General features: G+C 48.3%; 2 protein-coding genes across 10 annotated transcripts in view; one reads left to right on the top strand and one right to left on the bottom strand.

The window, feature by feature from the left end:
- Positions 1 to 9,630: 9,630 nt before the first annotated feature.
- On the bottom strand, positions 9,631 to 21,819 carry C23H3orf18 (chromosome 23 C3orf18 homolog). Of its 8 annotated transcripts, none has more exons than XR_007509325.1 (6): positions 21,683 to 21,819; positions 17,571 to 17,963; positions 16,153 to 16,178; positions 14,366 to 14,495; positions 12,131 to 12,410; positions 9,631 to 11,328 (listed from the first exon to the last, which is right to left on the bottom strand). XR_007509325.1 is itself a non-coding variant. In XM_049826961.1 (6 exons), exons 2-5 carry the CDS (start codon positions 17,802 to 17,804, stop codon positions 13,392 to 13,394), a joined length of 399 nt encoding a protein of 132 aa, XP_049682918.1. In that variant the 5' UTR covers positions 17,805 to 17,963; positions 21,683 to 21,819; the 3' UTR covers positions 9,631 to 12,410; positions 13,361 to 13,391. The 8 variants fall into 8 exon arrangements, 7 of the variants coding, with proteins under 7 accessions (XP_049682918.1, XP_049682919.1, XP_049682914.1 ...); XM_049826961.1 differs by adding an exon at positions 13,361 to 13,400 and having other exon boundaries at positions 9,631 to 12,410; XM_049826962.1 differs by lacking the exon at positions 12,131 to 12,410 and adding an exon at positions 13,361 to 13,400.
- A 603-nt stretch (positions 21,820 to 22,422) lies between these two features.
- Positions 22,423 to 26,258, top strand: part of HEMK1 (HemK methyltransferase family member 1) — a 111,788-nt gene continuing 107,952 nt past the window's right edge. The window contains exons 1-4 of one of the 2 annotated variants that reach the window (XM_049826954.1): positions 22,423 to 23,050; positions 23,792 to 23,881; positions 24,361 to 24,807; positions 25,273 to 25,364. In XM_049826954.1, the coding sequence (XP_049682911.1) occupies positions 24,517 to 24,807; positions 25,273 to 25,364 (383 nt within the window). In that variant the 5' untranslated portion in view covers positions 22,423 to 23,050; positions 23,792 to 23,881; positions 24,361 to 24,516. The other variant, XR_007509324.1, reaches the window with a different exon arrangement.

The raw sequence follows: 26,258 nt of genomic DNA, 5'->3' as shown, positions 1-26,258 counted from the left end.
CTGCCTGAAGGGGGGTTATGGTGAGGTGGGTGCTGGTCTCTTCTGTCAGGTGGCTGGAGATAGGACAAAAGGAAATGACCTCAAGTTGGGGCAGGGAAGGTTATTAGGAACAATTTCTTTACTGAAAGGGTTGTCAGGCATTGGAACAGGCTGCCCAGGGAAGTGGTTGAGTCGCCATCCCTGGAGGTATTCAAAAAGCAAGTAGCAAGGCACTTCAGGACATGGTTTAGTGGGCATGGTTGATGGTTGGACTCGATGGTCCTAAAGGTCTTTTCCAACCTAAGTGATTCTATGATTCTAAGTTACTCTGAAGTTGTGACCCAGCTAGAAAGCAATAGCTAGGAGGGGAGTATCTGTGCTAAAAAGAAGCACTGATGAGAATAGAGCAACATCATATGGTATACTCTCACTAGGTGAAAGTAGGGTCAGGGACTGGCACCCAGATGGTTGCATGAGGGCCAGCAGACAATCTGAGTTCTGGGACAGTTCTTCCTTGGGAGCAGTGAAAGGCGGCAGGACTTTACATGTAGCTTCGAAACAGTCTGGATATTGCTGAATTTGAGATGAGGTAAGAGGGATGTTCACCAGCATGTGCTATTTGACCTGGCCATGTGCATGAGGGGAGGCAGAGATTGAGACGAGAGGGGGAAGGAGGCCTCAGGTACTACCTTGTCTTGGACAATGGTACAAAGGGATGTGTCCTGTACCTGTAACCATGAACTACAGTGGGTAAATGCAAATGCAGAAGCCAAAGGACTCCAGAGGAGCTGGCAGGCAGATTCTGGCACTAGTCTATGCATTCTTCATCTAATCTGAAATAGGTGCATTTTAACCCTCGGGAGTGCTAGAGTGCCTTTCTGCTTCCTGCCTGGTAAGGGAAAAAGCAAACAATGAAATTCTGTGGGAGGAATAGATTCAGTCCTAGCTTCTGCCGTTGCTGTGATGCAGTCTGAACTGTGGCAGAGAAGCCTTGGCTGTGAAACTCTGTTATTGTAGGGTTCAGGAAAGCAAAAAAGGTGAAGTACAGACTGTATACAGCTGAGGATCCTATGCAGGACAAGTCAGAGAGTTTCAGAGCAAGGGACAATTTATAAAACACCTGCTAGTAGGGCTGTCTTGTGGTTAAACTGACAGGAATAGTGATAGAGGAGACGGCTTCAGCCCTGCTTTGCAGCTATTCTGTGTGCCTGACATGGCTGCAGACAGCCCCCCCCTCCTTCCCCTCTGGGGACAGGCTCCTGCAGTGGAAAAGGAAATGGGGCAGCTAGGCAGTGTTGAGAACATGCTCTCCAACATCTTGTGGGGCACAGACACCCACGTGTGTGCTGTCAAAAGTTAACATCTGAAATAAAGCTAGCTGGAATAGTTTTCCTGTCCTACGTTATCTTTTTTGTTGTTGTTGGTAGATGTGCAATTAAAAAAATTTCCATGGAAATTCTCAATTTTGCTGTAATGACAATCTAATTAAAACACTTCCTTATAAATTCAGTTGGCACTTTATTCTTCCTTGAGACCTTTCTGCCATGCAGAAGCAGCAAGACAACAGTTTGGAGCATCCTGATAGCTCCCAGGATCTACTTACAGTGGTATTGAATGTCTGGTATCCCTCAGCTTTGTGTGTACTTATGCTTCTTTATATATTTTCTTTTTTAGAATCATAAAATAATTCAGGTTGGAAGGGTCCACTGGAGATCCTTTAGTTCAAACCACTGCTCAAAGCAGGTCTGATTAAATCAGGGTGCTCAGGGATTTGCCCAGTCTATAAACACCTGTAGCATGCTAGAAATATTTTATAGCCATCTCTCATCTATAACAGGCTGCAAATGAGGTCATAAAAGTCTTTTCCAGACATTCTTTTTTGTAACAAATTGTAGTAGGTGCAGTTCTAGGGTTAGGCTTGGGGTTTTGTGGTTAAATTGAGTTGTTCGCCAGAGATGTAAGTTAGGGTGTCCATTATGATGTACAATGACCTGCATAGTAATTTGTAAAAAAAAAAAAATATAAAAATATCTTTCCTACATGCCAATTTATTCATGTTCAAACTTCTTGTACACTGGCTCCTTTTTTTCTTTTTAATATTTCAAAATATGTCATTCTAATTCTGGTTAGTGAAGCATTCTGATGTTTCAGTTCAAACAGCTGAGGAGTTTTGAGGGGGGGAGGGGCGGGGTAGGCAGGCAAAACCAAAGCAGAAGAAAAGGAACAGCCATTTGGTTTTTAATTTTTGATGTACAAAATGTTTAGTTGTTCAGGACAGGAAAATATCCTGAAATATAGAAAGTGTTCTCAAGGATGAAAAAATTTCTCTACAGCTGCATAAAGGGGAGGTTTTTTTTCAAAGTGTGGGTCCGTGTGTCTCAAAAGGCTGGTAATATGGTAGCTTATTATGGATTCTGACAACCATTCAGAGACGCTTGTGAATGTGTGTGGACACTACGTGCACAGGCACTTCCTCTTGCCTATGGCTGGATATGGGAAGTGGTGGCAAATGGGCATGCTTTCAGGGCTGTACAGTCTTATTTATAATGTTGATCAAAGGCTTTTTGCTTTCCATCTACTTTGTTTATTTGCAATTTTGTCCATTGATACCTGATTTTATGGGGGGTGTGTGTGTGTTTGTTTTTGTTGTTTTTCTTTGTAGCCTCAACTAGTGGTCCAAGAAGGAGTGTCTCAGGAAGGAAATCCTCAGGGAAGCAGTGACTTGAATTTGAACTCTGCGCCAGCCACACAAGGTTTGAAATTAGATAATCATAATTATACTAGACTAAACTGTGCAGCCATGCTCCTGGCAAACCATGCATGTACCCCCAAAGCTCTATCACTGGCTGCAATCAATCTAGGAAATCCTACAAACAGGAGAATTAGGAAGGCTTCTTGGAAGCCTTCCAACAGGAGGGGTAGCACATTCCTTTAATATAATTCAGTTGTTAACTACTTCAGCAGAAGTGGAGGCAGAAAAGAGGGATAGGAAGAGACTCTATGTCTTTGTCTTTCCAAGAAGTCATGTATCTGAGGTTCTGGTCACTGTTACAGGTATGGCTCAGTGAACTTGTCTGGCTGTGTTATGTAGTAAGTGAAAATAGCCTATCATGAATGTCTTACCTTTCCTGAGAGAGGGAGGGGGGAAAAAAAAAAAAGTTGAAGATCCCTCAACATTTGGGACATCCTAGTATTCTGGATTAACTCCAGCCTGCCTCCATGATAGTCTTGCTCTCTCCTGCCTGGCTTGTACTCTAAGGCAGTGCTCTCTCCATTAGTGGCTGGCACACTAGCAGAGATGCTAGTGCATCAGCAGCACAGAGAATGATGACACTGGCAAGTTTCTATATAGTTACTGCTAAGTTATCTAAGCTTCTCTGAGATGAGATGCCAGATAACTGTTACCATTGTCATAGGAACTTACAGATGCACCATGCAGAGCCCCAGCCTCACTACAGCCCTGGGAAAGTGCAAATCCAAGTTCAGCCTATACCGTTCAGGGCTGTTTCTGAGGTCGATGCCGGGAAAACTTGCGTGCAGCTGAGTCCTGCCTTCAGTGAGCATCATAGGAAGCTATTAATTAAATATTTTCCCTTGAGTGGGAGAGGAAAGGGGCCAGCAACCTAGGAGAGGCAGATGTTGCCTTGGTTTGCCATGTGGTCAGCACAGCTGCTTCCTCATCCCGCTGCCGTTAGCGCTCTTGAGCGTGGCATGCAAAGCAAGCTAACTGACGCTGAGCAGCCAAACCCAGCTTCAGGTTCTTAGAAGGTCCCTGGAAATGCCACATGATAAAATGCCAGAGTAGGTAACCTCAGTTGCTTGATTCAGTTTCCTCTTGGGCTCCTGCTCCCGTATCACTTCCTGCCACCGAGTTGTGTGATGACATCAGCAGAGCCACAGGCTCACGGATGATGAGCTCACCTCCGGCCCAGTTGCTGCCTTTTTGTAGTACTCTTAAGCATCACCCAAAACCACAGCCAATGTGGGTACTTTCTTCTTCCTTTCAGTTTGAGTGGGACTGAAGGCAGTGACATGAGGAATACGTTTCCCTCGTGTTGCAATGAGGTAGAACCAGATGTGACAGGATAAGCAGATGCTGCGGTCAGTGGAGACAGCAGTGCAGCACATGATACTGCAGCACAAACCACACCGTCTGCATGCTTAGTGCCAGGAATGGAGGGGAGTTTTACTGTTGGGGAAGGTGTGCACTTCTGTATGAAAAAAAACCAGACAGTTGAAAATCAGTGGGGATAAGCATGTACAGTATGAAACCTGGCATTCCTCTGGAAAATTTCGTAACAATTGTTATTCGCTCAGGAGCTTGAGATGGAGTGGTAATCCCGTCTTAGAAACTTCTGACTAAAAAAGGAAAGAGGAGACTTGCTATTCTGACTTACTGGAAACTATAGATCCTGTAGCTTGTTTGCAAGCGAGATGCAGCTGTAGAGCTTTCAGACAGGTAGCTTCTGGATGAACCCATTCTATAGGTCTGGGTTTAACTTAGATATTATATGCCTGCAAGCTTTTGTGCTACTCATGCAGGAGGCTACTGGTCTGAGATTTGCTAGCAGGAGTCTGCAATCACATAATCATCTTCTGCTATAGGCACAGCCAGAGATTTGGTCATTGTGAAGTTCGTTGGTTTGCTTTTTCCTTTCAGGTGAGGATTTTTGAGCTGCTGTGCTAGAGGGAGGGCATGGCAGGATACATGTACTTGCTCATCCTGCAGGTTGTATGCTCTACAACTCTGAGTGGGAAAGAGATCTGCCCTGGGCTTCGTGTCTACAACCTCAAGGAAGAATTGCTGAAATAAACAATGACCGACTCCCTGCTTTTCAATCAGTCTGTCATGGGGAGAATCAAGAAATAGGAAGACCCAAACTAGAAATATGCAAGACTTGCAGGCCTGCCATGGGGCACAGAACTGCTTTAAAGCTAGCCGACGTTTTTCCATGGCCTTTGTAGCTGGGGATCCAGCTCTGGTTTTCCTGAGGCACTGGTTATGGGTGACTCTAGGTTATCCAGGAGCAGGCAGGGATTTGTTAATGGTTCAGGCTTTATTGTGTTGCTACCTGCAGATGCTGCCAATCACAACTCAATTGCTAAAGTTTTCTGTTTGTCTGAGCCAAGAAGCATTTGTCTTCTCTTCCATGACTACCACTACCGAATGATTGATGAAGCTGATTTCAAAGCCTCCTAAGCCACAAAAGCAGCCTTGGTTTGTTTCAGTAACCTTACTTGGCTAATGAAGTATAGGTGTGAGAGGGAAAGAGCTTGCTTTATGGCAAAATTTCCAAGACCCAGTCCAAAGCCAGAAGTGGCCTTGGAATCTTGCTCCTTTTTGACTGTCTTCCCTTCCCTGTGTTATTCTCAGTACATTGAGAGATGGCGCAGCTGCAAACTCCTTTGTCTCACTTTGTTCCCTCTGCTGCCCCAACAGTCACCTCAGCTTTCCTGAAACCAAGGGGTTAGCTGCAGAGCAGAGCAAGCCTGTGTAGCCAGAAACATTCCCCACTCTGAGACAATTTTCAGACCTTCTGTGCATCTACTTTCCTGATGTTTATGACATTGGGTAAGGCACTTCTGGTACTTTGTGTCCATGAGGATCCAGGGTGGCAGTTGGAAATATGTAACTACTCACAGCAGAGGCTATCATGTGTGTTTGCATAGCAGAAGCCAGAAAATTTCACACAGACTGTAACTTTGGGGCTTTCAATAGCCTCGTGCTGAGGCCTGCTGCTAGGGAAGCAGTTTGTGTCATGCTTTATCCTGGAGCTGGTACAAGAGCAATGGGAATGTTGTTGTGAAGACCTTTTGGTTGTTTGGGAATGGATCCTTGCCACCTTTTAACCTCGCACTGACTCTAAATGGGGCATTTGGGCAGCTAGGTTCCTGGAACCAGAGCTCTAACCCTCTTTCTCCCATGATCTCTCCCTTTAGGCATCACTGGAAAAGACGGTTCCAGGCCCGGCAAAGCTACTGGTCTTAGGAGATCTCTGAGTAACATCCCTGCCACAGCTCAGTAGTATGCCACCTGTTCATGTCTTGCTGAAGCCAGAGGACTGGAAAGCAAATGAGATTTTTAATGTCATATTTCAAATTCTTTCTTTGTGATAATTTTGGCCAAGCTTTCTCTCCTGTTGTCTGCTGGCTTACCCCAAACATCCAAACAGGGCCTTAGGGGAAGAAATGGCAAATGCCTTGTCAGAGAGATGCCTTTCACTGTTTGTAGTATATCTTTTGTGAGGATATTAATCTTTCTTAAAAATACTTGGATAACATGGTGCCTTGCCCTGCTGTGGACAGCAATAGTTCAACAGAAAGATAGTGTTGACTCAGTAATGCAGATATAGTAAAGGAAACCTATTTACACAGCTAATTGCTGAGCTTAGATATCTTACCACCTCTGGTAGATTGATGGAGCAGTCCCAAGAGTTAAATTTTGCTCAGTTGCCCATAGGGATTGCACCTGACAGACAGTCTTAGGGTCCTTTCTTTATCAGAAAGAAAAACCTTCGTGGCATTTCCAGCTTACCTAATGCTGTTGCTCCAGTAGCCAGTAACTTGGATGCTTTGAGGAAAGTTTGCACCCTGATGTCTTGGGGATTGATTCTGAAATTTTTATCCTAGCATTATCAGCTCAGGGCCATCTCCTGTAACTAGCTTTTGGCCTGGTGGGACTCCCCCTGAATTTGATAGCAACTCTGAGTGCACAATGTTTACAAGCTTAGTCACAGCCACTGGATTTCATCACTTCAAAGAAGTGTCTGTAAAGAACCAGTTACACAAAAGTTGCTTCCTTGCAGAGCCTCAGGATTCAATTTAAATTAGTTGTATTTTCAGTCCATAATGTGCGTATGTGGGGTCCTCTAGTGTTGCAGCTATGCAAATAAAAGCTTGCTGATACAGTTTAGTTTTGGGAGACAGCAGTAGCCAGTTGGTCTGAGATTGTTGCTGGCTGCCGAGTTTCACATTGTATGCAGATTTGTGCTTTCAGTGTCAGAGCTGATCTTGCTGAATTCTGAGGAATTTAGGGTATTTCCATTATCCAGTTGCAAACAGTGAAATCCCAGTGGTATTTTCCATCTTGTGGATGCTCTGCCTGCCTATTAAATGGACAAAGTGGGTATTTCAATTATCTTTGACAAGATGTAAAATTAGCTAGCTTTACAGTGTTAAATGTTTAAACAGAACATAATTGACTTTAAATTTATGGCAGTGCATAGCAGAAACCCATGAAATGGCAGTATATATTGAGCTCATTTATTATCCTTTCATCAGAGGTCTCTTCCCTCAGCAGGTATTTATTTAACCCAAGAAAATGTATGCAGAATTAAGAAGAAAGGCTGACAGGAGAGAGATAATAGGGGGAAAAAAAAGTTTTTTTTTCCCTTCTAGGTCATTTTGTCCAGTATGCCCAGTTTAGCAGTGATCAGAGTCCTGATCCTGTTAATTCTGTGTGTTGTCTGGTTTGCCCTAACAGTAGGTTCTTGTGTATGGAGTTTGGTGATGCAGTTTTCTGCTGAGACCACAGATAACCTTTGTGCTTCCTCTACCACATAGCAGAGAAATCAAGGATTAAATGGATTAGATCACAGTGACTAACCTAAACCTTATGATGTTGAAGGAGGCACACTGCCAGGTATGGGAAGAGTCTGACCCCCTTCTCCTGCTGTGTGGATAAAGCCAGGTGGGAGATCACGCATGCAAATCTGTAAATGTTGATGTTTTATGAGAAGATCCAACTAGTGTTCCTCTGAATTCAGGTCAGGGAGCTGCTCTTTTTCTGTGGACACACAAGTTCAGCTGCAGTCCATGTCTGCATTCAAACGCCGCTCCAGTGGCAGACCAAGGTATTTTACCAACTTTACCTGATTTTTCAGGTGATTTGGCAGGTTTAGTACTCTGCTTGCAAGGCTGTACTGCCTGTTTAATTAACCCCTATTACCCAACATAATAGCTGTTACAATGTGAGATTGGAACTTCAGCTTCTCCTAAATGGATTAGGGATTCCATCTGTAATAGACTCAAGCTTTTCTTATGACATCAGTCAGACCTTTCTCAGCTGGTGGCATGGAGTAGGGATGGAAGCTGCCTCAGCTAGACAGTAAAAACATTTGCTTTAGGTCAGCAGTATTCCTCTGGGACATGTGTACAAAGTACTTCTCTCAAAAAAAAAAAATTAAAAAAAAAAAATCTAGTCTTTGCTACCTCTTAATACTCTGTTGGGAAGCCACAGCAGAAAACATGTCTCCATAAAAATGTAAGTGCTTGAGGAGAGCAAGCAGAATTCCACACTGTTAGGACCTACTCTCTGTGCAGTTGAAAACCCAATCCATAGCTTCAGCTTCCACGTTTATGCAGAGATTTGGAATGAAAGTCAATGCCTATTAAAGGTGGGCAGGATTTCAGCCATCTTCAGTGAGCCAGGATCTCATCCTGGATTACTTGGATTTTATATAGTTATCTTCTCTGTGTAGCCAAATCCTACCTCTAAGAAAATGCATATTAAGTGTTTTTAAGCTCAGGCAGTTTTGGTCTGACTCAGTCAAAAATAGGAGGTCATTACAGTCAGATCAAAACACAGGAGATGAAGGAGGTTTGTTATCTAGCAAAGTTTAGAAGATTCTCATGGTTTTGGTGAAGGCATAAAAAGTGTTGGCAACTTTCAAATTAGCCTTGGAGTTTGTTTTTAATAAAGGTATAAAATGTAGCACCTCAGGCTTCTGCTTTGCCTCCTCTGTGTGCAAATTCTTCAGCACATATGCATATCACCAGACCAAGGTGAGTTTCTCTTTAGCTGGAGTTTTGGGGATTATGAAACAAGATTTGGTCATTTGGGAGCAGCCATGATCTATGTGAAAACAAGGAATAATGAGCATGAGGAATCACACATGGAGGAAAACAGACAGCCCTTAAACGCAAATATTGGTACCTAATTCCATCCTCTTGTATATCTTTTAGTACCTTATAACTGGCTTGATTGGAACACAAGCCAATTCTGCTTCATATGTACATCCAGAAGTCTCCACAGCTGAGTCTCTTTATGCTCCACATTGTTCTGTGTGCTGTACAACTATTTAGCTTTTCATGCAATTAGTTCTGTCCCTGCACATAGCCTCTTCAGTTAATCTGACAGCTTTCCTAACTAGTCCCAAGTTTTGGGTCTGTGGGCCAGAAGATGAGACAGAAAGCAAATCTGAAATACACCAATATTACCATGGAGCTACATATGCTGCTGCGCACAGTGTTCACCCCAGTGTGGACAGGCTATGGTGGATGGAGCTGCAGGTGAGGTGATGAACCCCTAGTTTGTCCAGGAATTCAGCTGGTTAAAGGATAATATGGCAAACGGACAAGTTGGAATTTTTCTTTCTGTGCTCTGGATGCCCAGGATCTGCTAGGCTGGAAGCTCCTGCCTTCCTGACTTCTCCACCAATCCTTCCTGAAGAAGTCTGAGTTTCCATGCTGTGGAACACTAAACCTTAACCCCCACAGAGCTTGTCCCTTCAACTTTTTCACACTTACTTCAGTCTTTGAAAGAGTAGGGGAATTCACTGCATACATATTACCAACAGGTACTGAGGATACCCTCCAGAGTTTTCTGTGGAAAATGCAAATGATGGGGGGGAAAAAGACAATCACACTAGATTTCATGTAAATAGTTTAATTATATTTCAATGCTTAAAACACAGAAACACTTGAATTAAATTACATCATAATGCTTCTGCTAAATTGTACATATACTTCCAAGAACTGTGAGAGGAGGTGCTATTGAACTAAAAGAATACTCCAGTACAAGCCCAGCAAATACCCATAATATTCTTTTAGTCTTATTACCTGTACTTCTTTAATCTAAGGGCAGTCATCACAGGACAAAGCCTACCATTACAGGAAGAATGGTTAAAGAGAATTCCTCTGTAGGTGTGTTTGTTAGACAAGATATATCTCAGTATTAACATGGAACAAGGTGCATGTTTTAGCACCTGAGCTGCCTGTGTAGCACGTGGAGTTGGGTAAAGAGCACAAAGTAGGCCATTGGTTTGAGGAAACAGCTCAGCTTACACTTGCCTTTTATTGACTTTAAACCAACAAATGACATTCCAATCCTAAGAGTTCTAGGGGAAATGTTACAATTTGGGACAGCCATGCACCCCTGCTGCCGCTTGCATCCCTGTCCTGCTGCAGAGCATGGGAGTGTGACAGATAGTGACGCACCAGCTGCTGAAGGGAGAAGTCTGATGTCTGTGGCTGGCTGCCCTCAGCGAGTGCTTGGAGGAGATGGTAAGTGTGCATGTGTGTGTGTGGTGATTTATTGGCTTCTCAGCTGGTCACACAGGCATAACCTCTGGGAAGACCCACAGATAGCGTCCAAATGCTAAGGAGTATTTGTACCCACGTACCTTCCTTCCAACAGTATCCCTAGAGTGCAAACACCAGCAGCAACCAGTAGCCTGGGAGTGCCTCCTACCAGATCTCCTGGGTATGGAGGAGGGACTGTTTTCCACAGGTGATGACACTCCTAGCCCTAATACACTCCCAGAACTCCCTGGTTTTAAAAAGAGAGATACTGACAAATTAAAGCAGCTTAGCCCTGTAAAACAGCCATGAAGGAAGCCGTGCCAGTGAAGGAGGAAGGGCTGATAAGCAACTGTGCACTGCAGGGGTCAGTGGCACATGCCCAGGAAAGAGTCTGCATTTAATAAACACAGGAAAAACACAAAATCACAGCGGGGAAGAAAAAGAAAATATTTGGGAGAACAAAAACTAACTGGGCAGGTCCAAACTTGCAACAAAGCACATAATACCTGAATTGCCATTCAGTAAAAGATCACCTTGCATAAAGCCTACTTTTAGATCTGCATTCAAATTTTTGCCTGCCCTGATTCTCTTTTGACTAGTGCTGTGGATGGAATATGATCTGACTAACAAATACACGTACTGCAGAAAAAATCAGGAGGTGATCAGTGCATGGCTGGGTACTGATGCTTGCATTGCAGGCTCTGCTGCTGGCCTCGGCTGCTGTGCTGGCCTGCAGCACTCAGGGCTGGTGGCCACCAAAAGGCTCTGCGGAGGACAGCCCCCATGCCACGCTGCAGCATGCCAAGGTGGCCAGAGACCCCTTCACGCTCTCTCCTTCCTGCAGCCCTGAAGGACAGACAGGCAGAGGGATGCTTCAGGGTTACAGGGAAACTCCTGGCTTACCTGTCTAGTCCCACCTTCTGCATTAGCAGGTAACATGAGCAGAGGCTAACAGAAAGCTCCGTGTTTCCTTCAGCAGGAAGAAGAGAAGGCTCTGACTGCAGATCCTGGCAGGTAAGGCAGTACGAACCAGCTGTTCAGTCACCTCTGGGGGCAGACATGGGGCTGTTGTAATATTGAGCCAATACATGTTTTTCCTTATTTAAAAGCAAATATTTCAAGGCTTGATCTTTTTTTCTAGATAACACTCTGCACTGTAGAAACTTCCCTGAGCCAAAGCAGGAGGGCAACGCACAGTACCGGAACCCCAGTTCTGCTGGACTCCTCTCTGTGGCCCAAGCACCATTATCCCTAGCTCAGTGGCAGGGAGTCACATAGCCAGACATTGACACCCCCTGCCTTTAGCTGTGTGAATTCCCCTCTGTCTATACAGCAGCCCTAATTTGGGATATTCAGCCACTTCCTCAGTTAAGATGTAATCAGCCAAATGGTCACGATTTCACTTTTTAAAGCTAGTGAATTCCCCATGCTTCAACATTACCCTGGGCACACATCTATCAGTAGCCCACATGCCACAAGGGGGATAAGCCCATGGTATGTGTTCTCCTTGGCATGCCCCAGATTACCGCTCAGCTAGAGGAGTCAGCTCTCCTTGCTCAAAGGGGCTTTGCCACCAGTCACCCCTCCAGAATCTGCCAAAGTCTGCAGTCACTGTAGGGAGAGGCTCATTCATCGCTCTCCTTGGGGTCTGGTGGCACAAAGCCAATGGGGAGGCTCTCTGAAACATGCATCTCTCCTCCTTCCCTGACCCAGAGAGCATGCACGTGTGCTCTGACAAGTTAATCTACAACAAAGCAGGCACTGTTCCTAAGCACGCAGCTTGGTAGATGGTATCAGTCAGCACCAGCCCAGAAACTGGAGCTCAGGACCTTTTAGTGGTAAGACGCACCAAAAAATCACCACTGCCATCACAAAGGGTTTGCTTCCCAAAGTGACGAGAGTTCCCAGTGCTTGTGCCCATTTGTAACACAAACCAACAGGGTGACCAGCTGGGCTCAGTGGATCGGCCATGCTTGCGGGAAGTCACTGGTTTGTTGGCTTCATCCTCCCCAGTCTCAGCATGATCCCAGAGCAGGGGCAGGTATTGTTCATGCATTGATGGCATTGGCAACGTCTGTGAACACAAGACGGCTGGGTCTCTGGAGGGCTCCTTGACTTGTCAGCAGAATCTGCATTGAAGCAGTGAAAGATGAGACCCAGCAAGTCTGCCTTTGCTCAGGTGTGTGTGCTTGGGCACAGACTGCACAGTATTCTAACTAGACTCCACCCCTCACTTAGGGGAGGCTGGCTGACTAACTTGGCGTTAACAAGGCTGAGACAGAAAAATACAACAGGCCAGAGAGCAAGTCAGCACATCCGTGCCAGTTTAAAATCCCCACATCATTGGATTACTGGGTCTTACTATTTATATATTCAAGGCAGCATAAAAAGACTTGAAACATCAAGAAGGCCTGGAAACATGCCATAGACTGAACTTTGGCTGTTGTTTCAGACTCTCTCTCTCTTATGTTAAGTCTTTAAACTTGCATACTTTCCAAGCAGACGTATCTATGTATCAGCAAGCTCTGGAGGGATCTGAGGTATCCTGCTGGCCAGTCCCTATATAGGAAGGATCTACTTTTACTGTGCTAAGTTTAACTCTGGCCTTGTCATTTCCCTGCTTTATTACCTGAAGGGAAGTCCTCTATGTGCACTAATAGAGGGATCTGATGTTTTCCCAGCATGCACTATGCAGAGGCAAAGATCCTTTGTTTTTATACAACAGTATTTCTTGCTTTCCCAAACCAGTGTATGAAGTATGTTGATTATCTCTCATATTCCAACACACACATCTCCTTTGTGCTCTTTAGCAGGTTGGGAAGCATGGCTCAGTGTAAATATTTTGTAATTACAGTTGTATTTATTATCACCTCTTTCCCTTTCTGCCCACATCAAGCTTGCTACAGATTATCTGAAGGTGTAAAGTAGGTGGAAACCGAGAATTCTTTGGGAGAACTCCTGCTCCCGGAACTGGAAAAGCAAGGGAAGACACGGGCAACACAGAGCAGCTGAAGAGTAATTCAAGAAAGGAGAGATGCCTACTCTAAGGGGAGGCTGCATCACTGGCTGAAAGACGTACCTGTTCCAACCGTCCCTGGCGGCTCTGTCTTTCAGAAAGGCTTTTGGTGTGGTGGTGGTGACAAAGGAAACAGAAAACACTGTGAAGCTGGCTGCAAACGATGGTGAGAAGCCCTTTTTCCCTATTTCTCCTACCTCTTGGTACACTGGGGAAGGAGATAGCCTCTTGTCAAAGACCCATCTGGACTATTAACCAAAAGCAATTGGCCAAGCTATCAAGCTCTTTCCTAACTCACAAATGTAGTAAATCAATGGTCTCTGAGGACCTTATCATTTCTCAGCATGCTGCATGCCTCTGAACACTCAGCGTGGTCAAAACAAAGCCTTCTTCCCCTCTCCCCAAATTCAAATGGAGAACTCACCTCCCTTTTCTCTTTCTGAGCCATGCCTGCTCTGTGCCCAGCAAGGTTGGCCTGGAGGTGCTGACGAGACCAGATGTGCGATGCCACAACAATGTACAGGCTTTCTGCCCATGTTCTTCAGGGCTTGCAGCACAGTTAACTGTTATGATGACAGGCTTTCCCTCAGCAAGACCTTGTTCCACACTTGCATCCTTAGGCAATGCAAGGATACCTTAAAACTCGGTAGAAATTATTTGCTTTTCAGGGCCAGGGAAAAGGAGCCTCAGTGCTTTGCTGGCATTGAAGCCCCGTCTCTCAGAAAATGGCATTCATCCTGCTGCTCCCTTGTGGTGCCCTGGGTGGTAAACTGTAGTAAACTCACCCTTAATTACTGAAGTTGCCCTTTCCTCTCTCCTAGTTGAGTAGAGCTAGCACTGTACCTCCACAGGCTCTTTGTCCTAGCTGCCTGACTCTTCAGTCCATCCTAAGCACTCAAAAATGCTCAAGCCCCCTATCTCCAGGGCTGGCAGCGATGGGGGAAATTCTTCTGAGGTCTTACATGGTTTCCTTACCCTACAACCCTACAAAAACTCTTTGACTCTGTAACAAAATCAGTGCAAGTACCAGTGGTTTTAATAACAGACTCGCTGGCCCCTGCTGCCTACCTTGCTCTGCGATGCCTGGGAAGATGCTGCATCTCGCCCATGTTCCAGCAGCTCCTGTTCCAGCTCATCCTGTTCCTCGGTGGGATCAAAGTTGTACATGGGCATGAGTTGGTGCCGTAGCTTCTCCAGCCTGCCCATGGGAGGGAAGGGAAAGGATTAGTTGAGAAGGTCAGATGCTCAAGCTGCCTTCCCCACCCCACTGCTGAATCCTTCTGCAGGCTGTTTCTCCTGCTGCACAGGGATTCTGCTCTTGTTGCTCTTGCTGGATAAGGGTCACGTCCTGTCCTGCAGGGATGAGGATAAGAACCTAGTACACACAGCTGGCAGGAGTGGAAGATACTTAAGAGTGCAGTTACAGGGATTAATTGCCATCACTAATCTATGTTGGCAGGCATTACGCACAGAGGAATCGGACAGGGATTTAAGTTCCTGCAGACCTTAAAAGATCAAGCTTTATGTGGTGGGACAAAAGAGATGGTGAAACATGCTGGCTAAGCAATTTTCCCCTGTCCCTCTGCCCACAACAGCCACTCCTGCCATGTCACACTATGTCTGCCAGCAGAAGTCCACTTTCAGCTCTAGTAGCCTAAAAGTAGTACTTTAAGGGTTGAAGTACATAAAAATAAATAGAAAATAATAAACAATAAATAGAAAATAGGAAAGAGAGAGATTCTCACAGGCTGCTGATGCCTGTGGACAGACTGTTCTTAGGCTTGTATCGTTGGTCTAAGTGACAGAGCTATGACATATTACCCCAAGGGCTCTCCCTAAGGAACATACTGGGTACCTCAGAGATGGAGGATGGATGGGTGGGCATCCGTCAGAAAACACTGAGCCTTGCCTTAGGCTGTAGCTGAGTTTTGGGGGGTGGGAGAGGGAAACACACAAGCAGTTACTGGCAGTGTCACCACAAATATCTGTTCTGGCAACTGTTAGGATGACGCATTCACCCCCTGCTTCTATACGGGTTTGCCAACACAACCATTATCTCCAGCAGCACAATGTTCACAGGCCAAGCATTAGCTGCTCCTGTGGCAGTACCCAGATCTGGGCTTCAGGGTCTGGCTTGGAAATTTTACAGTGGGCAGCAACACTTTTTGAAAGTCCATGGTCAGGCCAGGCCTGCCACAAGAAGTCAGGCAGGGAGGGGGTACCAGATCTAATGGATCTTCACCAGTGTCTCTGCTGTCAGAGATGGAAGAATCAAGATGTGTGTCTCCCTGCAAGCTGCTCTCCTCTCTATTTTCAGCCAGGAGCTTAACAAAGAAATTAAGACACTAAGTCTCGGGCTAGAAAGCTGCATCTCTGCACTGCGCTGCTGCCAGTTGCTGTGACTGCAGCTAAAGAGGCCATCAGCCTTGCAAAGCTAGCATCATTGGCCCAGGCTGTTGGAAAACATAGGGATCTGGGAATGGCTGAAATGTGAAATCCACACCTCTCATGACAGAGTTCCCAGCTTCTTTATACACTCATAGCACTTTCCTCTGTTTTAGCGCATCTCATAGACAAAGCATGAAGAGTTTGCAGGATCCCTAACCTCCTCCTGCTCAACCATGTTTTCATTTCCAAAGCTGCGGAGGAGTCTTTGAAGCTCTGGTGTTAGAAGGTGGCCCAGCACCAGGAGTGCGGTGTCCCTACCCCTGCCTCATTCACACGCAGCTGATTCCCCACAGGCTTGTTCTCAGGCAGCCATCCCTTACGTTCTTCCCATCTCCCTGTCTCCTTCTGAGCTCTCTCTGGATTTTGAAGCACTGAGTTCCCTTCAGCCAACAACAGATGTTACTTACCTCTTCCTCTTCCTGATATACAGAACCTGAAGGAGAAAGAAAACCATCATTACTAGAGTCCCAGTAGGATGGGAAACAGCCAAGAAGAGAAATTTTGGGCACAGGGCACACAGAAAGGAGGTGTAGCAAGTCTGGTGTCACTGTGCAACTAAGCAGGGGGAAGGGAGAAGTGACAACCAAAAATGAAATTTCATATGCATCAGTGTAAGCTTGGCAGCTTATCATGTCTGACACTAAATGCTCGAGTGGCCTGTTATTAGGTGTGTTAGTAGTAGTAAGAGTATTAGGTGTATTACTATTAGGTGTAGCTCAGCACATTTCTGGTGGCTGCAGGACATACGTTGCAATTTAAGAGTGGATGAAAAACCTTCCCTTTGTGGTTTTCATCCGTAGATTTCCTAAAGCATAGAAGTGCTGTTACCCCCTCCCCAGTATAAAGGGAAGAAGCAAAGAGGGCATGCTCTGTGACTTGCCTCGTGTCAGCCTGCAACAGTGGCTGTGCTGGGAAGAAAGTGAGGCTTGTGGCCTCCAGAGCCTTGTTCTGAGAACTACGAACGCTGGATGTTGCTCTTGGGAACTTACGACCGTTTCCAGGATAATGTTTCCAGGTTCTCCTAGGGGCTTTTGGAAAAACTCCTCCTTGGGCCTGCAATGAAATTTTGCAGTAGTCCCTTTCTGTAGGCTCCTCTGATGGTTGTATTAGTGAAGCTCTTCCTCATACGAGGAATGGGAGCTTGCTGCTACCTTCTGTTCTCTGTTGGCAGGTAAATGATCTGGTTATATATAAAAAGAACTGCAGAACTTGCATTGCCCATGTCAGGCCCAGAACTATAATTTCTGAAAGCTTCTGCCTACAGCATTAATGGCGAGGTTAGTTACACAGCAAATCCTCAAGGACTTTGGTGATACCCAGCAAGTAGAACCTTGGAAATGCAGTCCAGAATGAGTCCAGCTAAAATGGATTCAGGCCGCTTTAATTCAAAAAGGCATGTCCACAGGGGAGATTAATGTGGTTTCAACAGTCTGGTTTAAAAGTTAATTTGGATGAACTTTCTTGCACCGCCTGTGTTGACAAGGTTTAAATCAATGTAGCTGTTCCAGTTAGCAAGTCAGAACAGAATCTGCTTTGTGTTCTTTTAACTGAACTTCCTATCGCTGTTAAAAATAAATACGGATACTACATATAGCCTCCTCTAAGCCTGCTGAGCATCCCATTCAGACTAGACCTCAGGGAGACTGCAGAAATATTGGAGCACTGGATAAAGGCCTTAAAAAGAAAGGGATCTGAGGAACTATCAGTTCCCAGCAGTTCTGCGTGAGCTTTAGTAGAAAGCAAATAAATTATTCAACCCAAATCAGTCCTAGAGCCCCTTTGCCACCCTCCACAGAGAGAGAAATATTTAGCAGGGGCCTCTTACCATAGCTACAGCCAACCCAATCACAGTAATGATCCCAAAGGACAGCAGCATTGTGCTCATGCCGGGTCCAGTGTTGGCCACATCTGGGATTTTGGTGCTGTTGAAACTGGTAGTCTCAGGGCTTACGGTAGCTGTTTCTGGTACAGTCACATCCAGAGTTGTCCCTGGGTCTGGCTTGGCCGTGGTGGTGGTGCTGTGATACAAGTCATGCACAGAGGGTGAGCTGTAACTCATCTTGCCAGCTCTTGGTAGCTCCTTTCACCAAGCCGTTGTCCTCACCCATCAGCTACAGAAGCGGAAAGCTGCCCTTCATATCAAAGACCCTCATGTGAGACCTGTCCTGTAGGATCATTGCTGACTGTTTTTCTTCATCGGAACCACGCTGTTTTCTGCCTACGAAAGAATGAGAACAAATGAACAGTGCAGAGCTCTTAAGAGACAGGCACAAACTTTTCCAAAGTTTCCTAATTCACTAGTACAATTTTTGAGAGCAGCTCACAGATGCCCTCAAAATAGGAAAAAGATTTTTCAGGGGTACCGAGGGCCCCTGAAGTCATGCCTAATTCACTTCCAGTCTGTGATGCGCTCTCCCCTCACTGCTTCAGCTCTGCCTCCTTGCAGGCCCTTGACAGATCTCTGTGAGGACAACCTCAGGACCCCTGTCTTTGGTCTGCTCCAGGCTGAGCCAGGTGGCCTCTATCTGCCCTGGGAGATGATAGAGCATTTTCCTGCTTCTGTCTCTTGCTTTCAATTTTTGGAAAGTTACATGGATCCCCTTAAGTTTATCAGTGAGAACACATTCGATAAAATGGCACTCAGCTGTGAGGCATCCACATCTTGGGATCCTTTTTATTGAACCCAAAGTAGGACTTCCCTGTTGTGGTAGTTACTGGTGACTGGTAAATCACTGCAGTATCCATCACCCCACTATCCCTCATCCCATGTGCTCTGGAAAGGCAGCTTCCTTAAAACAGTGGCACCAGTTGCACCAGTCCCCCATCTGCCACTAAAGACAGTGAGTATTTCTCAAGTCCCCCATGAAAGCACCCACACGAGCTTAGTCATGCACTGCTAATTATCAATATTAATTTTAAAATGAGTCCAATTTTGGATTGGAGTTGTGAAATTTGATATATCTATTCATGCTGAAAACATGAAAGACTTTAATTGCTTCATGCTTCTATTGTGCAAATGATCAGGAGTTGCAAAACACCATGGGATGATCCTACAGGAAGTATTTGCAGAGCTTTGTTTATAAAAGCACTGTATGTAACATTAGTTCAGCAACTGCTTCCGTGAAAAGGCAGCTACCTCTGGACCAGAGCAGTGCTGACCCCAAGAGCTACTGTAGCAGTCCTCTGACAATTTCTCTGCAGTTTAGCAGACATTACATCTCTGGACTGGAATGCAGCTGGGACATAGGGGTTAATGAGTTCTGAATAGAAAAAGATGTGCCTGCAAAGAGAAATGAGCCATTGTTCTGCTCCACTCTGTTCTATTCTAGGCAAGGTTATTGCGCAGTTCCCATTACTGTGACGCCTTACTGCTGTCCATAGCTGCATTAAGCAGTATGATTAACATCCATCACCAACAACTGAAGCAGAGAAATCACACCAGGCAAACAGCGCCAGGCCGCCCTGTGGTCAGCCAGCAGCCCCAGGAGCCACCTCGACTTGCACAGCACTTGCCCTCCATCTCCCTGAGCAGGTAAATCTCTCACCACACACGCGGGATCTGTCTCACAGCTCCCCGTGAACTTTGTGAAGCAGGAGTTGCTGGGGGATTTCAAAGTGCCTGGGAGACTGTAGGAGCTGTCAAACTCCCATGAGTTTCTAGAGGAATGTGAAGATAGCAGTTCTAGCCTGATCCCACCTAACATCGTGCTGAGACACGAGTTCATTGCAGCTGAAAGGGACCATGTCCTTCACTGACCACTAAACCACGTATGCCAAGTTTAAACCATGTGGCCCCTGGATCTCCCCAGCCATTACTGACCACAGTGGAGCTCATGCGTAGTGGACACTTGGGCACAAAGACGGCAAATTTGAAATCTCAGTGCCGCAGCAGCAGCAGCCCGGCAGGGAAAGGAAAGGGATTGTTGAGCAGGTATTGGGCAGACCAAGCAGCTCCTCAGAGAGAATCATTGATTTGTGCTATTCAGGGAAACTCTCCATGACGATAATTCACATTTTAAAAAAAGCCACCACCAAGGAAACAAAAAGTGGAAAAAGAGCCTAAGTGAAAGGAGTGAAACAGGCCCAAGGGCTTTGCAAAGTATGGCTCTAGATCTCAAACAGCTCCTGAATTTTGGAAACAAAATGGCTTAGGCCTTCATCTCAATGCAGTGTCAGTTTTGGAAAACCACTACAACTTGGATGTTGAAGCTGATACCCAGCCTTTGGGTAAGAAAGACCCCTTTTGCATGGACCACACACTGTGCTACTGTGCATCGCTCCTCTGAATAAGGTTAGGCTAGGTTAAAATTAGCCAGCTGAAATTCTGGTCAAGTGGGAAAAGTGGCTCTTGTTCATGCTCTCGGGGTTCTGTCCATGCTGAAGGATTCCCAAGCCCAGAGACCTAGCTCTAAAAGTGGTCCTGTATGAAAGGTTTCTGACACGGCTTAGACAACTAGTTCCAGGTCCAGATAAGGGCATTTCTGTTCCCAAGCCCCTTCTGGTCCAGATTGCAGAGGGCCAAATGGGGAGGCTGGGTGCAAGTATGGCCCAGGGCCCACAGCTTACAACATTAGAGCTGGGGGTGTATGATCTTTCCCACCACCTTTCCCAGTTGTCATCCTGGTGCTGGGAATTTGATCTGCAGGCTGGGCACACTCCAAGTCTCTGATGGCCGCTCTATGGCCAGGGACAGCTACAACCTATCTCTGGCAGGTTTCAGCGTAGTCCATGCACAAATAGAACAGAAGAGGAGCCAGATCCTCAGCTGCTGCGAGCTGGCATTCTTCCACTGCCTGCACCAACAGAGCTTCTCCCACAGCCAGGACCACTCTGTGCTGGGCTCTGCTGCGTCTGGGAATAGGGAGAACACGTTTGTTTCTCTCCTAAGCCAGCGTTTCCAAACTGGTCTCTAATAGGCGCTCCGGTGGCCAACACCTCTGACATGCAGAACATCGTGTCAGGCACTAGCTGGAGGCTGCTGGCTTTCCTGAGTCTTGGTTTTAATCTCTCTGTGCTGCAGTTTCCTCCCGGGTACGACAGGAATAGAGGTTTGTGTCACAGGGATGAAGATGGGTCACGGGATCTCTGGATGAAGAAGGCAAATAATAACTAGTATATTTTTCTGCGTTACTTCACCAAGATGAAGCGTCTCTAGTTAATTCACCGATGCAAGCAGCACGGGGCTGCTGTCGGCTACGGGATGCGGCTTCCCAGTGCGCGAACTTGTGGCTCCTTTCCCCCTGCTCCAGGGCTGACCAGGCCCCGGGGCAGCCCCCCGGGGAGCGGGGAAGGCCCACCCGCGCGTGTCCCGGAGCACCTCGGCTGTCCCCCTCCCGCTGCCGGAGAGGGGCCACGGCCCCATCCCGCCCTGCCTACAGGCGCGGGGGCACTCCGCGCCGATACAAAACTGAAACACAAGCGGCGGCCCTGACCCCTAACCCGCTCGGGGCAGGGCCGCCCCGCGGCTGCCTGGGGGGACGGTCCCCGCGGGAAGCCGCTCCTTCCCCGTCCCGGGGAGAAGTTTCCAGACGGAGAACGGCTCACGCGGCCCTTCCCGCTCCGAAACGCTACCCGGGCGGTGACGGAGCAGCCCCGGGCTTCGCAGCCGGCTCCCCCCCCCACCCCGCCTCGCCGCAGCGCTGCCCTGCGCTCCGCTCCCGCCGCTCCGGCCACCGGCAGCGCTCCGCCTCGCCCGGCCGGGGCTGGGCGGGCCTGCCCGGGACAGGGGGACGGTGTCGGGCAGAGCGCTGGGCGCCGCCGCCCGCCCTTCCCCGCCGCCGGGAGGCCGCGGCGGCCCCAGCCTGCGCACACGGGCCGGCGCGGCCGGACGCCCCCCGCGGCCCGGCCCGGCCCGGCCCGGCCCGGCCCAGCCCGCCGCCGCCGCCGCGCCACCCCCCCGCCGGGGCGGCCCGCTAACCCGCCGGGGCCGGCACTTACTCAGCGCTCCCCGCTGAGGCGTCCGGTCCCCCCGGAGCGCCGCTGAGCGGTGAGGCCGCCGGGGGGAGGGTGGGGGGCCGGGGCCGGGGGGGGGCCGGGGGCGCGCCCTCGGCCGCGGGGCCGCGCTGCCCGCCGGGGGCGGGCCGGGCCGCTCAGCTCCGTGCGCGCCGCCGCACGGCCGGCGGCCCCGCCCCGCATCTCGGCGCCGCAGGCGATTGGCCGGCACCCTCAGGGCTCGGCTCGAGGTTGGCCAGCGCGCCTGTCGGTCAGGCGCGCGGCGGCGGCGCTCAGTGAGCGGCGGGAGCGTCTCGGCCGTGCGGCGCTTCTCCTCACACCCCTTCCCCAAACTACCACCACCCCCCCGTCGTCAGGCTGCGGGGCGGGAGGCGGCTGCCCACGGCCCCGGTCCCCGCGGGAGTCGGCTGCGCCTCCAGCCCCGCCAGTGGCGGCCGCCCTGAGGTGAGGCGTCTCTGTGCGGGTGCGCTGCCTCGCCTCTGAGGGGCCGGCGGGGCCCGCCGCCGCCCAGGTAAAAGGACGCCGGGCCGGGCGGGCCTGGAGTTGGCCAGGGCATGGTGTGTGCAGGGACAGCCGGACGGAAAGCCGGGCTCCCGTCGCGACCGTGCTCTGTGGGGCTCGTTTACCAGCGGCGAGCCGCCCGGTGGCTGAAAGGAGGCGGGGGAGGGAGGGGGGGGCAGCTCCCTGGCTGGCAAACGGGGGCTTGTACCCCTTCCCCCGGTACGGCCAGCGGGGCTGCGCGGGGGCCGGTTCAGCTGACCACTGACCCGGCAGCAGACACGTCCGACTTGTACGGCGCAAGCCCCGGCTCCTGGCCGAGCCTGTGGGGTGTAGGGCAGGGGCCGAGAGTGGGACAGGCCCTGCCTTTCTACGGCCACCAGCGTACGTGTTGGACTACAGTGAGTGGGGAACAGGGGGTTGAACGGACCAAACCTCAGAACTGCAGGAGAAAAAAAATAAATCTATTCCTTACCTGTGTGCAAACAGGTGTTTGCACCAAGAAGTAGCATACAGGGACTGTTCTTGGCAAGGACCTTGCATCAGTAGCTGGTCTCCTTTGTTAATAGTGACAGTAGTGGCAGCATTGTTCCAGCAATGGCCAATTAAAGTCTTATCTGCCTCCCTAACAACACTAATGGTTAATGTTTTATTCCTTTAGTATTCCTCTTGTGGCAGTATCCCCAAAACAGGGCCTTGGAGTGGGGAACTGCTCAGGTAAAGACTGTAGCTTATGCATAACATAAAGGCAAATTTTCATAGGGGCTGCTTATCTCTCTGCTTCTGGTAATGAAGATGGTAAGAAGGAGATCCTTGGGCTCTTAGAGCACCCACCCCTTTGCCAGGAAGTAGCAGGTAAGCCGATCTTGAGATCTTTGCTACAGGGTAGTCCTTCTGCGGCTTCCCTGGGCTCTGTTGGGTTTGATTTTGCAAAGGAGGGCAGTGGACACCTGACTCTTCCCACGGTTTCACTGTGCAGCAGGGGCAGGGCAGGCCCCACGCTGCTGCCTGTGCAGGTGCCCCATGCAGCAGGGTCCAGGGCTGCTGCAGGGGTTCAGTTGCCAGCATCTCCCCAGGTGGGAGCTGACCCAGCCTCCCCCAATCTCCCTGTAGCAGCTGGGTGCTGCTGGCTGCTCGGGAGAGGTATTTAGTTGTTTGGGCAGTGGTTTTCTGGAGGAATTGGAGGAGGGGAGGTTTGGGCCTCTCTGAGACATGAAAAAGAGCCATCAATAGCAGAATGGGAATGGGCGCTTGGGGAAACCCACAGTGGCTCCAGGGACTGCAAGTCAGAAGGGAGGGGGGCCCTCATTTCTGCTGGATCACAGCAGGAAAGTGGGATTGTTGTTCTGTTTGTCTCCACTAAAACACAATTCCACGTGTGAAATGCAACAGCTGTTTTATAAAGTTTCGTCTCCTTTGTCTCCTGCAGTCATCTTATTTGTTTTTCTTCCCTTTCTGTCTGGCTCTGCCTGTTCTCTCCTTTAAGAGACTGACTTTCCTCTGGCAGGGTTTACCTTTTCTGGCCTTTGCATCTTTCAAGTGTTTCTCTTCCCTTTAGTTGCACCTTGTGAGCTTTTCTCCTTCCTCTGCTTTTAGCAGCTCAGCCCTGGCTCTGCAGCTCTTTGCCTGCTCTCTGGGGATGGTGACAGTGTAGAAGACCCTTGACCCATGGAGTCAAAGTCTTCTGTGAGCGCACCCGCTAACCTAGGACTTGTGGTTTATGAACAGAGAGAGGAATAAAAGAAGGAATCTAGGGGAGACTGAAGGTCTTCCTGCAGAGAACCGGGGTGACATGGGATGGAGAGCCAAGGGCTGGAGCTGAAGGTTGGTGTGCCTGTGGCTTTCTGGGACTGAGGACAGGCAGGAGTGCTGTGCCTGCGTGTAGGCACGCTCACTTCTGCCCTGCCATGGGTATGGACTGGCCTCTTAGTAGCTCTGGCCTGTGAAAATGGGCAGCTCTGCAAAGAAATGGATTGCAGTGGCAGAGCTGGTTAGCTGTCACCTGAGTCTTTTCTTGGGGTAATTGTTTGTTACTCTTAGGGTGTGAGTAATTGTTTTTGTATCTGTGGGCTGGGATTAGGGCAAGCAGTCTGCACTCTCTCAGAGGGGAACCTATGATTTGCTAGCCCAAGGGATTCAGGCTGTACTTTTGCCTCCTTTTGTAGACCAGAAGAGCTGCAAACTGGTGCTGTTTTTGTGCTGCCCTGAGGAGAATCCACTGACTGGGGTCAGCTGGTGCTTAGCCACAGTGGCTTGTGGTAGCACCAAGTGTCCTGTGAGTCTCAGCACTGACTAGATCAGCTGATGGCAACAAGGAACACATGTGGAAGCCAGGAACTGATTTCACAACAATGAGATGCCTCGTCCACCCACCGATCAGGAGATTGTTCGGTCTCTCACTTCAGTGTGTGCCAGGGGGGTTGAGTCAAAGTAAAAGTCCTATCATCAGTCCAAAGTGGTCATCTCTGAGGCAGAGCTGCGGTGCAAGACCTGGGCTTGTGACTGCCACTGATGTGGTCAACTACTGGCAAAAAGTGTTTGAGACAAATGGGATCCCTGAAGCGCGAGAGTCCAGTGAATGTATTGTGTCATTTGTCCTGGGAGCAAAAACAGTTAAGTAATAGGAAAAGAAAAAGGTCTCTGTGTGCCTCTCACTTTGTCGTTTTGATTGAATCCCTTACCTTTCTTTTTATCTCACTTATAGGAAGTAGAACAACTTTTCCTCAGATGGCAGAGGGGGTGAGGCATAGTTTATTAATGCCAGTAGAACACTTGGGGTCTCTTAAATACCTTCTTTTGCAGAGACTGAAATGTAACCCATGACTGTACCCTGACTTGCTTGGTGGAATGATTCTTAATTTTACTTATTCTTCTGAGCCCTGAAAAGTAGAAGAACATTTGTACAGGTTTGTTTTTAAACATGCAGATAGGTTCTCCTAATCATTTGTGGTTTCCAGCAGTCCCAGGCATATGTGTTTGTCAGCATGCTGGGTCTCCCTGGAGGATACCTTTGGGAGGGTGCAGAGGACATCCATGTGGCACAAGTGGGCAAGTTTTAAAGTTAACCTTGTCTTCAGTTTCAGAGCTTGAACTCCAAAAGCCTCCATGGTCCACTTACAGCAGTGCAGCAGGAGCAAATCCAGCAGCTGAGCAACAAGCGACTAGAAAGGTAGGAGCATCCTCTTACAGTCGTTCCTTTGGAGGGTTTTCCTTCAGTCTTAATGCAGCCAGAAGAATGGTAGCAGAGAGAAGGCAGAAGACCATTAGCAGCTGACGTGTCAAGTAACAGTGCTGTGTAGGTCTCCCATGGTGACTCAAGTGATGGGCATTTGCTGTTATTTTCAGCTAGCAAATCATCTGTCTGTCATGTCTGGGAGCAAAGAGGGCTTAAGGGATGTTGCAGAGGAGCTGGAAACTGGCAATACCGACTCTGAGTTGGGTACATTTTCATTAAGCCTTTCTGTGCTTAGAAAATTTAGTCTTGGCCCCTTCTGTCTGATTCAGCACTCTCTTCAGCTGCCAGTCCTATACTGGTCTGTGGTGTTACTGTGCTTTCCTTTCTTGGCTTTGCCTGCAGAGGGATTTCCCTGGTGTTTAGAGGTATTCATGGCTACTGTAGCTTTGGTCTTCATTTGGCCTCCATTTGTTTGCTCTGTGTGAGCGGTTCTCTTGGCACAAAAGTTAAATGGGTTTGGTATGAAGGAGCTACCTGGAATCAGACTGGGTCTGGGGAGTAGTGTGTGGGGAGAGGAAATATTCTGGAACTTGGATCATTTAGAAGGGTGGGAGATGCTTGGGAGTATGTTTGGAGGTAGCATCCTCCTGCTTGTTTATGTGAGCGTGGTTATGATGTGGATCCTTATTTTGCTGTGTGGATTAATCCTGCCATGACTTAAGCAGAATAGGATGTGAAGGTTTCTCAGGGAGTCAGTGTGTTAACAGTGATTACGCTTTGTAGGACCTGAGTGTCTTCCCTGAAGTTTTCCTGCTGCTCTTGAGTCTTGTGTTAAGAGCAGAAATGCAAAATTCCCAGAGCTGTCTGACTTGGGAGTTGCTCTGTCTT

The sequence above is a fragment of the Accipiter gentilis genome, chromosome 23 (assembly GCF_929443795.1).
Source record: "Accipiter gentilis chromosome 23, bAccGen1.1, whole genome shotgun sequence".
In the NCBI taxonomy this organism is placed as follows: Eukaryota; Metazoa; Chordata; class Aves; order Accipitriformes; family Accipitridae; genus Astur; species Astur gentilis.
The sequence above is the reverse complement of the archived record's forward strand: the minus strand, read 5'-3'. Positions and strand labels throughout refer to the sequence as shown.